Source organism: Biomphalaria glabrata, chromosome 10 (assembly GCF_947242115.1).
Source record: "Biomphalaria glabrata chromosome 10, xgBioGlab47.1, whole genome shotgun sequence".
Taxonomy (NCBI): Eukaryota; Metazoa; Mollusca; class Gastropoda; family Planorbidae; genus Biomphalaria; species Biomphalaria glabrata.
Window position 1 is genome coordinate 10,762,613 of NC_074720.1, and position 13,722 is coordinate 10,776,334.

Sequence of the window (13,722 nt, forward strand, 5' to 3'; positions counted from 1 at the left end):
AGAAGGGCGACTTCAAAGCTGGTGCCCACGAAATTCAGGACTTCTAAAAAGGTGTGACACCATGTTAGACGTGGACGGCCATGTTTTTATAACTTTCATGTTAAAGCTGATTTTGGTAAACGTCTTGTCTAATGATATATGTCTTGCCAATTTCAATGGACGCTCAGTCGCCACTTTCCTTAGAAAAGATTTCTCTATTGGTAACATTATCTCGATAACGCGTGTCGTAGGATCTTGCTCTGCCATCACTGCTCAGCCTCTATCAACCTTCCAAGTCTCGAACAGTAGGTGGCCGTTAGGACAATGATTGTATTGAGTTCGTGGGTTTTAATCCTAGGTTAATTGATTTCTTTGTTCAGATATGCCTTACTTTTTGAAAGACTGCTCATGCTTTCCAATCCGACATGCAACACCATGGTATGATTCTTCATCGCTTGAGATAACACTGCCTAAATAGGTTAACTTTTCTATTTGTTCAAGATCTGTATGACCAATGTTACTGGGTAACCTGCACCCATTATGCATACCTCTGAGGGCGTCTTTATCCGTCATCTCGTGTATACATTTAATTGTATTACAAAGTAATGCTGTGTTGTCTGCAAAATCCAACTCGGTTTGGTTTACGCCATGGGAGCCCATTACAGCTTGTTTAATGTATTTTTTATTACATCGTCGATTGCTACAAGAAAGAGAAATGAGAATAAATACACCCTAATCTCATATAGTCTCGGTGCGGTAACACTACACCTTGTTTTGCTTTAGACATGTCGCTGAACCAGACACTATCAATTTTTTTTTTAAATCTACAAAACTTATCAATATCCTTTGTACGTATTCCAGGCTATGCTCGAAAATGTTTTGCAGGACGTAAACCTGCTCAGTACCTTTCCGTAAGGAGTTCTTAAATAATCTCTAATTGAAAAGTAAAATATATTCAACTCAAGGTTTCTCAATTCTATATGTGTACATTTTTAATTTATGTAATAACGTTTGATAAAGTAAAACAAAAAAAAAACACTGATATTCTAAAATAGAATCGAAAACTATTTTCGTGTGTAACCATCAAGGAATTAGCTTTCAGTATATTGTTCAACATAAAGAAACAAAATAAACAATAGTTGTTTGTTTTTTAGGTTTATTTTTTCCTTGGTGGGGGGGGGGCACTCCTAGCTTACCGCACCGGGTGACACCGACCCTAGTGACGCCACTTAGTCCTAGCATATGGAACTAGGAATGTGGCTTTATTTTTGTGTCTTTCTGGGTATTTTATTAGGTTTTGTTTTTGAAGATTATGATTCACATTCACTATGTAAATAATCTAGATCTAGAATCTAGATCTCTATGTGTAAAATAAACATTAATTAAACCAAGCTGGAATGAAAGAAAATTATGAACCAAAAATAAAGTCTTCACCAGTACTTAAAGTGGAAGGAATTATAATTTTCTAACTTCGACATTTAAACGACATTTAAATGTCACATTTAAAAAAAAACATATTAGGTCGAAGTTGCCAATATAAAAATCATTTTTGGTAAATGTAACTGCTGCGATTTCGTTAGGTAATAACAGGTTAAATATTCGTATTTCATCGTCCATGGCCAGTTGGAGAATCAATAATGATTAGTCGGTCCTTAGTAATAGATAAAAGTCTGTTAAAAATTTGTAAAGGGTAAATCGGAAAAAACCGAAGACCGTGTTCACATGAGTGTAATGGATTGTGCTAAAACTGTGTTGACCATAACCTTTTTTCTACACTCAATCTTCAATATGGTTCATGTTGACACATAAAGTTTGCAGATGAATTTGACATGCAATGGACTACATTTGTTGACATTTCAAGCTAATTACCAAATATTATGCCATGCCGAACATATATGAATTTAGTGTAAGTAATTCAAAGAATTTCCCGACTTTAGTAATTCTAAACAGATCGTATCAAAGTAACTTTGAAAGTAAACAAGATAACAAAAAAGAATCATTTACTAGCATAGCTCTACGTATAGCATTATGATTAAAGGCATACAGTTAGGCTACTTGATCTTAGTAAAATCACTAAACTTAAAGACACTTCAGGGCAGAAGAATAAAAGGTAAGCAGCTATAATACATAAAACACTAAACCATAATTTACAAATAGAAAAACAAAATCTAATAAAATAATCAGAAAGACACAAAGATAGAGGCATATTTCTTATTCATTATGCTAGAACTAATTCATATAAGTGCTCCTTCTTCCCTAGTGTTATTAGAGAATGGAATGTGTTGACTGAATCAGCCAGGAAAACAAAAGAGTTAGCAGAGTTTAAGTCATTGATTAACATGCATGACTAGATTGACACATGAAATGCGTAGGTGGTAATTATCTTCTTTTTTGAAGTAATGTCTGATATATATAAGATAAATACATCTAAAATAGAGGAATGAACAAAGACTCTCTCCCCTCTTCTGTTTGAATAAAACATAATAAATAGTAGATCTTAATCCCTAGCACTGTCTGAAGGTTTCACAGTGGCAACGACCACATTATTTAGCCGCAGGGTTGCGCCATTTACGTGGCCTTCTTTCCTGGATCCCTATTGGTACATTCGATTAAGTCCAGTAGGGAATCGGCGCCGAAGGCTTTTATCCAACGAACAGACTTGAAGAGGGAGCTCTTCACCCCAAGTTTTCCCCAAGTCCTCTCTGAGGGCTCCCAGCAGTAACGGCCATAGACTGAGTAAGGCGACCGTACCGCGTACACAGCGCACCCTATTGGTACAACGGGGCGGAGGGTGTGCTGACCACGTGCATACACTAATGAATAGACTTAAATAGACCCATACCCAGTGGCGTAACTAAGGGGGGGGGGGAGGGGGGGAGAAATTTAAAATCCCCCCGGGCCCCCACCTAGGGGGGGCCCCCAAATGGGTGTCCGAAATTTATTTGTAAATACATAAATTAATATATTTGATTGACAAATAGTGTCAACGGGTGTCTTTTTTTTCAACATTTATGGATTAAAAATTTATCACAAAGACTAAACCTAGATCTAGGTCTATCAGTACGTTGACTTTGTTGACATTTAAAAAATATTTTTTCCCACAGAGATCAAAGTTTTTTTTAAAGTTAGTTTTACATTTTAAACTTTGTTGCCAGGAATAAAACTGCATGATATACAGCGAATTCCAGGTATCTTGTTACCTTTACTAATAATAGATCTAAATGGCTACTCTAATTAACCTTGAAGCAAAATTTACAGAATCGAGTATAACAGATCCAAAAGTTATTCTTAATAATGCAAGAATAGTCCATTATTAGGGTTTGGTGTCTATAATTTCAGAATTAAACTTCACACTCGAGTTATTACCCCTCTATTCATCTTTCCTCAATCCAATGGAAACTCTATTTTTATTTCCATCTAATCCTTTTGCTTTTGTACAAAACATAAACAACAAACAATAACGTAATATCATATAATATTAGCACATCCTTCCTTTTGAAGTTATTATCACACCCTTCCTTTTAAAGTTCTTAAGAGTGATATCTACCATTTCCGGGGCCCTATGCAAAACGGATCGTGCGGGGCCTAGTCTGGGTAGGGATGAGCATAATGTCAATATTATTTTTTTAAATTAGAAAATAGGCCTACTTTCGTCTTTGCAATAAATTTTTATCAAATGAAAGCTCGCAATGCCACTTTTTATTTATTGGCACCCCAAAATGTCAATTTCGTCTATTCTTCAGGAGATTTGAATAAATTCAAAAAAGGTTCAGGACTTTATCGTATATTTTGCCTTTTCATGAGATTTCCTGGAGGCCCTGGAAAATCAGGAGGTCACGTAAACCCTGTTATTTTATATACGTTATAATGTTTTAATTTAATAATGTACACTTAGAATTAGCGCGTGTCCTATGAAAGCGCGGGGCCCACTGCGACCGCATAGGCTGCAGTGGCCTAAGGCCGGCCCTGTCTACTAGGAACTTTAACAATTCGTTCACTTCTGGTTGTCTTGACTGGCACAACAAGTTCTCTAGACGTTGGTCTATAACTGTCTATTTCGTTTGTTCCAACAGTTTGCAGTTCATTGTCTCCATCGGTATCATAGTACCCAGAGATGTCTTCATCGAAACTCTTATTCAAAAAGCGTTGATTTCTTCTGTATGTTTTTCCGTTGTCTTTATGATGTAAGATCTGGGTGCTGAATGTTTTTTATGACAACTGCTTTCTGCCATGTTTGACCTAGACGAACTCTCCGACAGAATAATCTTTAGGTAGTCTTGCTTTTGCTTTTTCATCTGTCGTTCGTTGAGTAATGTCTCTGCATTTTCAGCTACCGATGGTTTCAATAGTTTGGGATCAGTTCGAATGATTCCCTGAGTATTCTACTCGTCACCACTTGTGATGGTGAATACGGCAGTCCACTTATCGGAGTATTTCTATACTCGAGCATAACGAGATATGGATCTTTCCCACTTTTGTATGCTCTGAATCCTTTTGCTTGCGCACAAAACATAAACAACCAACAATGACGTAGTACCATATAATATTAGGACAGAATCTTCTTCATGCAGTGGAAAATTAAGAATTTTTTGCCTATCTTGAATTCTGGTCAAAGCTCTTGCTCCCAATTAATAAAGTTCGGAAGAAACTACAAAAGTCTGGACTGCATATATGGAAAGCTGCTAAAGAAATGAGTACCCTTTCATGCTTTCTGCAAAATGATGAGAAACTGACAAAAACCCAATCCATCAAAAAAGCAAAAGAAGGTAGTGAATACTATGGATTCCCTGTAATCCCTGTGGGAAGCGTGGTCGAGAGGCTAAGTGCGCTTGAACTTGGCTTGTCTTGGCTACCTAGAAGGGGACTCGAGGTTCGACACCCGACTCGGGCAGAGTTACGTTTACTGAGCGCCTAAAGGCAGAACGGAAAACCAACTCCTAGATTGGACCAAAGCGCCCTGAGCATGCTATAAGCATGAAAGTAACGCTATATAAAAGCTATAATAATAATAATCAAAACAACCAGAAGAAAGAAAAGACTTGATGGGAAGTTGAGTTCTAATGTAGGACTGTCAATAGAACTGCAATTCAAACGTGTTGCGACAGAAGTGCTGGACAGATTTCACATGGAGATGAAGGGAAGATTTCAAAGGCTGGAAAGAAAATGGATACCTTTGGGTTTCTTCTTGAACCAAGACACCTGTTACAAACTGTGCTACTTTTCCTGTTTGTATGATGAAATAAATGGAAAATCGCTTTTTCAATGATGTCATTGATGCACGAGCACTTTTCATCAACAAACCAGTAATACAATCACCAATAGACATATTGAGGAAACAGGCTTCATATGGTAATTACGTGTGCTCAAACCTTGCAACCTCCTCCGAATACCGCTAACTCAGGCCACTTCCATTACGTCATGTGAGAGATCATTCTCAAAGCTCAAGTTCATCAAAAGCTATCTCAGGAGCACAATGACACAAGAAAGGCTTATCATGGCTTTAATGTCAGTGAAGTCACCAATACTAGAAAGTATCGATGTAGTTGATGTTATAGATGTCTTTGCTGCACAGAATGCACGACGTGAAGCGATATCAATTGAGATTTGTCACTTGTGCATTATTTAACTAATAAACAAAGGTATTATTCATTAAAAGAGTCTTGATTACTTTTTGTTAAGTTTACTGATATACTGAACCAATTTGATTTGGGGCTTATATATTTTTGCGTACATTATTCCATGTCATATGTCGAATGTCAAAATGCAAGGGGCCCCCAAAGAGGTCAATCCCCCCGGGCCCCCAAATCCCTAGTTACGCCCCTGCCCATACCTCTAAAAACCTTTGATTTGTGATTATCATTAAAAATGTAATTGGTGTATGAGCTTACCAAGTAAACCAATTAGACCACTAAAGACATGAACACCTCTATATAAATTTAATTACATAGCTTATATCAACTGAGATGTATAGCTCCTCCTTCGTGATCAAAGATGAACACATGTCTCATTTCCCATGGTCTCGAAGATCAATGTAAAATCCAATCCTCGCTTTAAAAAGCCGGCCGCATGCGTATGGGTAGGTTTGGTCAGTTGCAGATAGGCCTGCTTCTTCTCTCAGCTTTTTGTTGGTTCAGCGCTCTATCGCCCTGGCCACTCTTCTTGCTTCCAATCTCGAGACTCCGAGACTCACACCTTCACGCCATGAGGAGCGATCGAGAGCTATTTCTTCCCAGTCGTGCATGTTGCTATCGCTTTCCTTGAAGGAGCTCTTGAGAGTGTCTTTATAGCGCTTTTATTGACCTCCCTGGAAGCGTTTTCCTGTTTTCCTGTGAAATAGTATCAGACAGGCAACACAAAATCCAAGCCAGGACAGCTATTATGTTCTCTTGTGTAATGCGTTGAAATGCTATGTCCCCAGAAATCTTTGACATGTCTCCTGTTAATCCTTGCTGCCTGGAGTGCCTATGCCGAAGGTTACTATTTTACGGATCGATGCGTCAACGCCACTTCACGATGTTATGACGACAATATTTTATTGGACTGCACGCGCCCGGAGGCATTCATCTCCTGCATTGAGTGAGTTGTTTCTTTGAACTCATTATGAAGGTTTGTTGAGAACTTAGTGGAATGGACCTTATGCCATTTTTATTGCAAGGCGGAGAGGGGGAGATTTTTGTTGTTGTACATGTACTAGTTATTGTAGGCTCAAAAGAGTAAATGCAAGTTTTTATTTTACTTTCCCCTTCAGCTGTCTCTTAGTCCATTTGGGCACCACACATGATATGTTGACTGTTTTTCTCCATTCCTCTATGTTTGTTTGTCTTTTTGTTTTTCATGCCAGGATTAGAGTCTCTTTCATTGGGATATTTGGCTGAGAAGCCAAGGCCTCTCGGCTAAGGCTAGGGGTACAAAATTTGAATCCCAATTCAAGCAGATTTGTTTGCTAAGGCAGCACGGCCATTTTTTTTTCCAGAAACTCCCCCCTCCCAACTGGTCCACTGGACCATAACACACTGAGAATGCCTTAGGCCGTGATTTACTGATCCCCTTTGCTGGTTTTGTCAAAAGTAAAAATTGATAATTATGTTTTTATGTTGTACTTTTCCATAAACATAATTAAAATTATCCAGAACCTCTACAAGGATGCCACTTGTGCGGTGTACTTCAACAATAATATTGGGGACTGGTTTAAAACCGCAGTTGGAGTTAGACAAGGCCGCCTACTTTCACCAACATTTTTCAATATCTTATGGCCACATTTTATATGCCTGTGAGTCTTGGACGCTGACTGCAGAGCTAGCGAGGAGGATTCTAGCAATGGAATTGAGATGCTACAGAAGGATCCTAGGTATCACATTCAAAGACCGCATCACAAACCAAGAGATTAGAGACCCCATGATGACCTGCTAACTATCGTAAAAAACGCAAGCTAAAAATCTATGGCCATATTACAAGATCTTTGGGGCTCGCAAAGACTTTCTTTCAGGGAACAGTACCAGGACCCCATGATGACCTGCTAACTATCGTAAAAAAAACGCAAGCTAAAAATCTATGGCCATATTACAAGATCTTTGGGGCTCGCAAAGACTTTCCTTCAGGGAACAGTACCAGGAAAAAGAAGAAGTAACAACATAATAGTATGGACGGGCCTGCCATTGAAAGAGGTTCTAACTAAGGCAAAAGATAGTGAGGAATGAAGAAAGACGGACGATGAATATTGAATGGTGATAGGTAAAGGTAAAAAAAATGATATGTATAGGTGCAAGTGGAGGTGAAGGTGTGGAAGAGGAGAAATCCAACATTTAACCACTTTGTTACTTTATCATTGCAGCATTTGTCAAGCGCATTTTCCTTGCTCAGATAGCATGCACAGGGTGATTTGAGGAAAGGTCATAAGGTGCTTAGCTAAAATACAGCTTGAGTCATGCCATAGTGTACATCGGGATTCACACTCCAGCTCCATCAATTACGTAACCAAGTGGTTTGTCAATCAGTAACATTGCTCAACGTTCGGGCTATTGGGACTAGGTTGTCCATTCAAACAGGTGTGATACTATTGAACGTCCTTACAACTTTCTTGAGATGTGCAAAAGACGTGAACTGAACGGTGGTTCTTTAATCGGGAGACATTTGAAAGACGGTCTAACTCTAGGATCGCATTGGGGATGACTTAATGAATTGACTTCAATCATCTTGTTGGCGAAACCTCTTGGGAAAGCAGTATGAAAGGTCCTACTTAAGAACTGTAACAACGTCAATTAATTTAATGATTTAATTTTTTAAACCAAGGCTTTAACTATCGATTAGGCATCCCTGAGTTTAAACCATAGACCAAAACATAAACTTGTATTTACTAAAGTAAATAGGCACATTGTTGACGAGGTAGTCTAGGTGTGGTAACATTTACCCTGACCTTTAAACTATGACATATAAGGTGACCTAGACCTATAGACAGAAGTGTTTAAGACCTTTCCTACACATTGACAGGAGCCTCTGCAGTTCCATGGAACAAAAAATGCTGCTCTCTTGGAAGTGTCTGCTAACGTTTTCAATTGAGAAGATCGCCAGCATGCGAGGCGTCAGCAGCCGCTGCGCAAGCAAAGCTCGAGAGTACAGTTTTAACTACATGCCCCGAATATTTCAATTGCTGTATCTGGCCTGTACACGGATCAACTCCGCCGGCGACATGGTCTTTTTCAACGAAAGGTAATCACAGTTTCCACAGTATTTAAAAAAATAATTTTGAGATGATTATTCATTATTTTATTTTAGAAGCACTACTCACAATTTGTAGGCTGCGCTGGGTCGGACACTTGACCACATACCACAAGGCGGTCATTTTCTTGAGCTGAGAGGAAGACGACGAAACAGGGATGCCCTCCCCACTCTGAGGACCTCCATGAAAGTGTGTGTGGGGGGATTTCATTTCGGGGGAGGGGGTTTGAAACCCAAACCCCTCCCTCTGGCTACGTCCATGGGCCCATTTGATGGCCCTAATTGGGTACTGGCCCACCGGGCATTTGCCCGAACGCCCATATAGCCAGTCCGCCCCTGGTAGAGAGTAAGTATGCAGATTTTTTGCTGCATAAGAAGGTTCGTGTGTCATCGAGAGAAAATGTTTTAAAATATATCGCTGTTTACTGAAATAAAAACATTGCATTTTGACATCACTATCCAGTGAGGACGAACAATCAGTGGATCCAAACTTTGTATTTCCTATTGGATTTCACATGCCATCTACATCAGCTTCATCGGGAGCTACACGGGAACAGAGACACAGTTGTTTTGAAATGTTTGAAGTATTTTCATTGGAAAACAATGGACTTTGTGTCAAAGATTCGAAACAAAAACTTGTTGAAATAAAGTGTCAATACAATAATTGTAATATTGACATTTTATTTAAGAATATCACTATTCATTATGAAGGAAGCTTTTCTCAACAGATCTAAAAACTTAAGAGCCGCAAAGCGATGCTCATTCTTGTCCAGTAAAAATATTACTGCCGCGATAGCACAAATATTGATACTAGTAGCTTTGAAATGAGCGGTTGAATTTAACATATCAGAATAGTAGAGCTCAAAATTCAAGAGGCTTAGAGCCGATTAAGAACTATTGGAGTATTTGTAAAAGTAGTTTTCCTAAGGATACTTTGTATACGTACAAGCATATTACAATATTAAATGAAGGCGCGAATCCTTGTTAAGACTGGGATTTTTTACACTTCGGGCTCTTTGAGCGTCTCTGAGTCCACACAGCTCTAATGGTTAACTGACATTAGTTGGGTAAAGTAAAGGTGGTTGGTCGTTGTGATAGCTAAGTAGACAGAGCTCAAACGATTAAACTAAAATTGGCTCTTTTAATCCACATTAATATTGTAATTTGTAAAGTTTGGCGACCACTGAACTAGCCCATCATTACAATGGAGTGTGATGTCCAGTGATAATAGAGTGTAAATCCTATCATGGAAAAGATATAATGTAAATTAATGACACATTTTAAAGAGAAAAATTTGTTTTGAAAGTGGTAATGGAGGCTGCCATTATTAGCCGTTAGCCCATGCTCTGGGTGACACCTTGCTTGTATTTCTAGGAGTTATATAGATCTTATTTTTTTAGACTAGAACAAAGAAGTAATGAAATTTTAGGATACGAGAAGAAATGAATAGTGCTTAAAATAAGAATATTTTGTTTCCTTTTAACGAAGCTCGACCCTGGCAGAACCAGCAAATGAAAATTAATTCATTTCTACAATAATAAAAACAAAGAAAATTTAAAAAATACTTTTTAAAAAACAAAGCTTATATTAAGTGCATCAATTAGTTCGGATCAGTCACGTAATTAAATTTGTAATCAGCCTTAAATGACAATCTATAAAGCAGAGTAATTCAGCTTCTACCACCACTTCAGTCAAGTATTTTTTTCTTATTGAAAAGGGACTAATTCATTTTATACCACCACTTCAGTCAAGTACTATTTCTTGCCCTAGTTTGAGATATCCAGCAAATTAATGTATTACCAAAAGTTAATTAACTCATTGGTTAATTTATTTCTATTGATTCTTGTGTTGTCTGGTAAAAGAAATAATTGCGCAAAATTTCAGCTTGATCCGAGATTGGGTGTCGGAGAAATAACGTGTACAAACTTTTAGCCAGGCAGACACACGGACAGAAAGACAGACTAACAGAGAGAGTTGATATAAGCTTTGTAAGAATAAAAATGGGCTTGTCTTTAAGTTCGTTAAAGAAGAGTGCGATGTTTCAGGTTGCTACGCAGTCCCAGCTGTGATCTACATATTTTGCCACATCCAGTGCGACCTAACTGTTGTCTGCCAGTTATAAGTTAAGCTCTTTTTTCGACATGGACGTGTGTCCTCGGCAGTAGGTTTCCTTTTGGTCTCATATGTGTATCCCGCGGCCTTTTTAAGAAATCTCCTGCCGTGTCATTTAGATATAGCCTGCTGCCAGGTGCTCTCTTCAGTGTTATTTAAAAGCAAACAGGTGCCTAAGCAGCTCTTTAAATTGGCTTCGGGGGCACCTCTGTTACGCCGACCACCTTTTAGCTCACCAAAGAAAGACTGCCCTTAGCATTCGGTCATATTACAATTGCTTTTGTTGTTTTTGCAAAGCTTATATCAACTCATTCCATCAATTTGTCTGTCAGATGCAAATTTTGTTCACCTTATTTAAAGCTATTTCTAGCACTTCCCATCATTCTCGGCTCAAGTTGAAACCCTATAATGCAATGAACTACTCCCAACAAAACATGAAGCAATAAAAAAAATATTAATTAATTGATTAAAAGGGACATACATCTTACAGTATTGAGATATATGTTTGTAAATGAGCAGTTCTTTCCCTAACATAGTTTTCAATTTTGTTTCAGTATTTTTTTTCTAACCCTATTTTCTCATCTACCACCACAAAAAAAAAGCTGCTCGGACAACGAGCTTGGGATGTTGGTGTTTGAGATTTGTGATCCCTGGAACCAGCCCTTGTCAGCGATCATCAGCACTCACTGTCAGCCTGACATCGACACCTGCCTGATGAAGCCTGTAGTAGACGAAGAGAAGACCGTGCCTTACAACATCACTAGCTGCTTGAAGAGGTCAGCTTCTTCTATCGTCAATACCAAAAGTTGTTAAGAGGCGGGGGAGAGGGAGGTAACAGAAACATCATGGAGGGGGAGGGACCGAGAAGGGTGGTAGGTGCGATGCGAAAGTTTTTCACATAAATCATACAATTTGTAGAATAAAATTACCTAAATCTGTTGAAATAATATATTTCCTTTATTTCTATTTTAGCACATTTTTGTATCACAGTGCCCCCCCCTCCCCACCCTCTAATCTACAATTCAGTCAGTAGTAAATAAAAAAACATTTGATGAGAGAGGGGGTAGTTAAGTGTTTCTATTCAACCGCCCCTTCTTTCATGTAGGGAGCGTGGAATGCTATAATGCATTATTGTAATGCCTCAGATACGCCCAGATGATAAGAAACAGTTGATGGCTAAGTGATATTCTTGAAGTCCCAATGACATATATATTGTAGTGGACATTTTGTATTAATTAAAATGACGCACCATTGGTGACCGACCGGGGGCGCACTCCACATTTTTAGGAAAAACGGCAATAGATCATGCAGTTTTGTAATGGGCTTGGTTGTTGTGAGTTCTTCCTCTTCTTTAACAAGAGCGGGCCCTGTTTGGTTCAAGCACCTGAGATGAACTCCTATTGAACAATCAGAGCAGGAAGGACTAGTCCTCCCGTAGTGCTCTGTCAAGAAACTTAGCCGTCCGGCGTAGTGCCTCATAGCTACCATACAAGTCGAGTGACTGCACAGGCAGGTCCCCCCTTAGCTCGCGGAGCTGGGGACACTCGTACAAGACATGCGACACTGTTTCGACGCTCTCTCCACAGTGACGGCATCGGGAGTCAAAGTTCGTGCGGAACCGGGCAAAGTATGCCCCAATAGTACAGTATTCCGTTCTGCACTGCGCAATAATTGACTGCACTGACCTCCTCAGTCGCCACCATGGATCGTCGCGATCTGGGTGACGCATGCGCTGCCAGATACCACGTGCTCTGTCGGATTCCTCCCAGGACTTTAACCACTTCTCATGAATGAGTGCCGTTGCTTGTAAGTAAGTGCTTGGTGCTTCGAGGTGTGTGGCAGCCAAAGCACCCTCCCTTGCGAGGGCGTCTGCCGTTTCATTGCTCCTCACGCCGCAATGTGAAGGCATGAAAACAACAGCTCCAATAGCTCGGCGGATGTTATCTGCGGCGCCGATTGCCTCTTCTATTACGGGCGACCCTCCCCCGCCGCCACCCATAGCTTGGAGCGAGAGTCAGTGACCAGCACAACCGTAGTGACACTAGTCTCGCGTTGGAGCATTCGGGCCCTAATGGCCTCGAACGCCCGAGTTATCCCTGTGAGTTCGGCATCCATGGAGCATGCGGCAGAAGTCGAAGGTACGATGGTTCGTTAGTTGGGAGAAATTTTGTCTGTTTTGTCGTAAAAATTGATCTTGTGGGTAAGGTAGAAAAGCTGTAACTAGAAGACGAAGAGAGGTCAGTATTTTGTTTCTTAAACCTTGGTAGAATTATTTTTTTTACTTCATTTATACTTAAATTTGGAATAACTGCAATGCAGATTTACCGCTTGTCAGCATCTAACTCTTTGGAGCTAGACACAAACATAAACATTGAAAAAATAATATAGATCTAGAGCCATGTCATAAATATGCATAAGCATGTTATGGTATCTAGCTGGGGTCACTTCTGTATATAACAGTAATAACACTTATCCATTTTTGTCAAATTTGAGTCAAAGTACATTTTTTTCTACCACCCCCGAACCCCTAATGACGCCACTCTCTCTCTCTCTCTCTTTCTCTCTCTCTCTCTCTCTCTCTCTCTCTCATTTCCTTGTCCCGATCGTCCCTCATGCAAAACGCGATATTCATAAAGAATGTGGTTTACTGTTTCGTCTTCCTCGACGCAGTGGCGGCACGGTGTGTCATAGGTCTCCTTCCACCGTCCAAAGTACGCGCCTATTGGACAGTGTCCGACTCGGAACTGGGCTAGGACGGCCTGTTCCGCACGGCTGAGCTCCCACCATGCGTCCTTTCGGTCTGGTCTACTCCACTGCTTATGAAGCGTCCCAACTGTCCTCAGACGAGTGGCGTAGCTAGGAATTTTCCATCATTTTGGGGCCCGGGGGGGGGGGGCTTGACCTCTTTCGGGGGCC

General features: G+C 39.8%; 1 protein-coding gene across 2 annotated transcripts in view; it reads left to right on the forward strand.

Moving 5' to 3' along the window:
* The first annotated feature begins 1,727 nt into the window (after positions 1–1,727).
* Positions 1,728–13,722, forward strand: part of LOC106074572 (uncharacterized) — a 41,205-nt gene continuing 29,210 nt past the window's right edge. For both annotated transcript variants that reach the window (XM_056045094.1, XM_056045095.1), the window contains exons 1-4: positions 1,728–1,885; positions 6,398–6,555; positions 8,467–8,685; positions 11,409–11,582. In XM_056045094.1, coding sequence (XP_055901069.1) covers positions 1,862–1,885; positions 6,398–6,555; positions 8,467–8,685; positions 11,409–11,582 — 575 coding nt within the window. In that variant the 5' untranslated portion in view covers positions 1,728–1,861. The remainder of the gene's footprint in view (positions 1,886–6,397; positions 6,556–8,466; positions 8,686–11,408; positions 11,583–13,722) is intronic.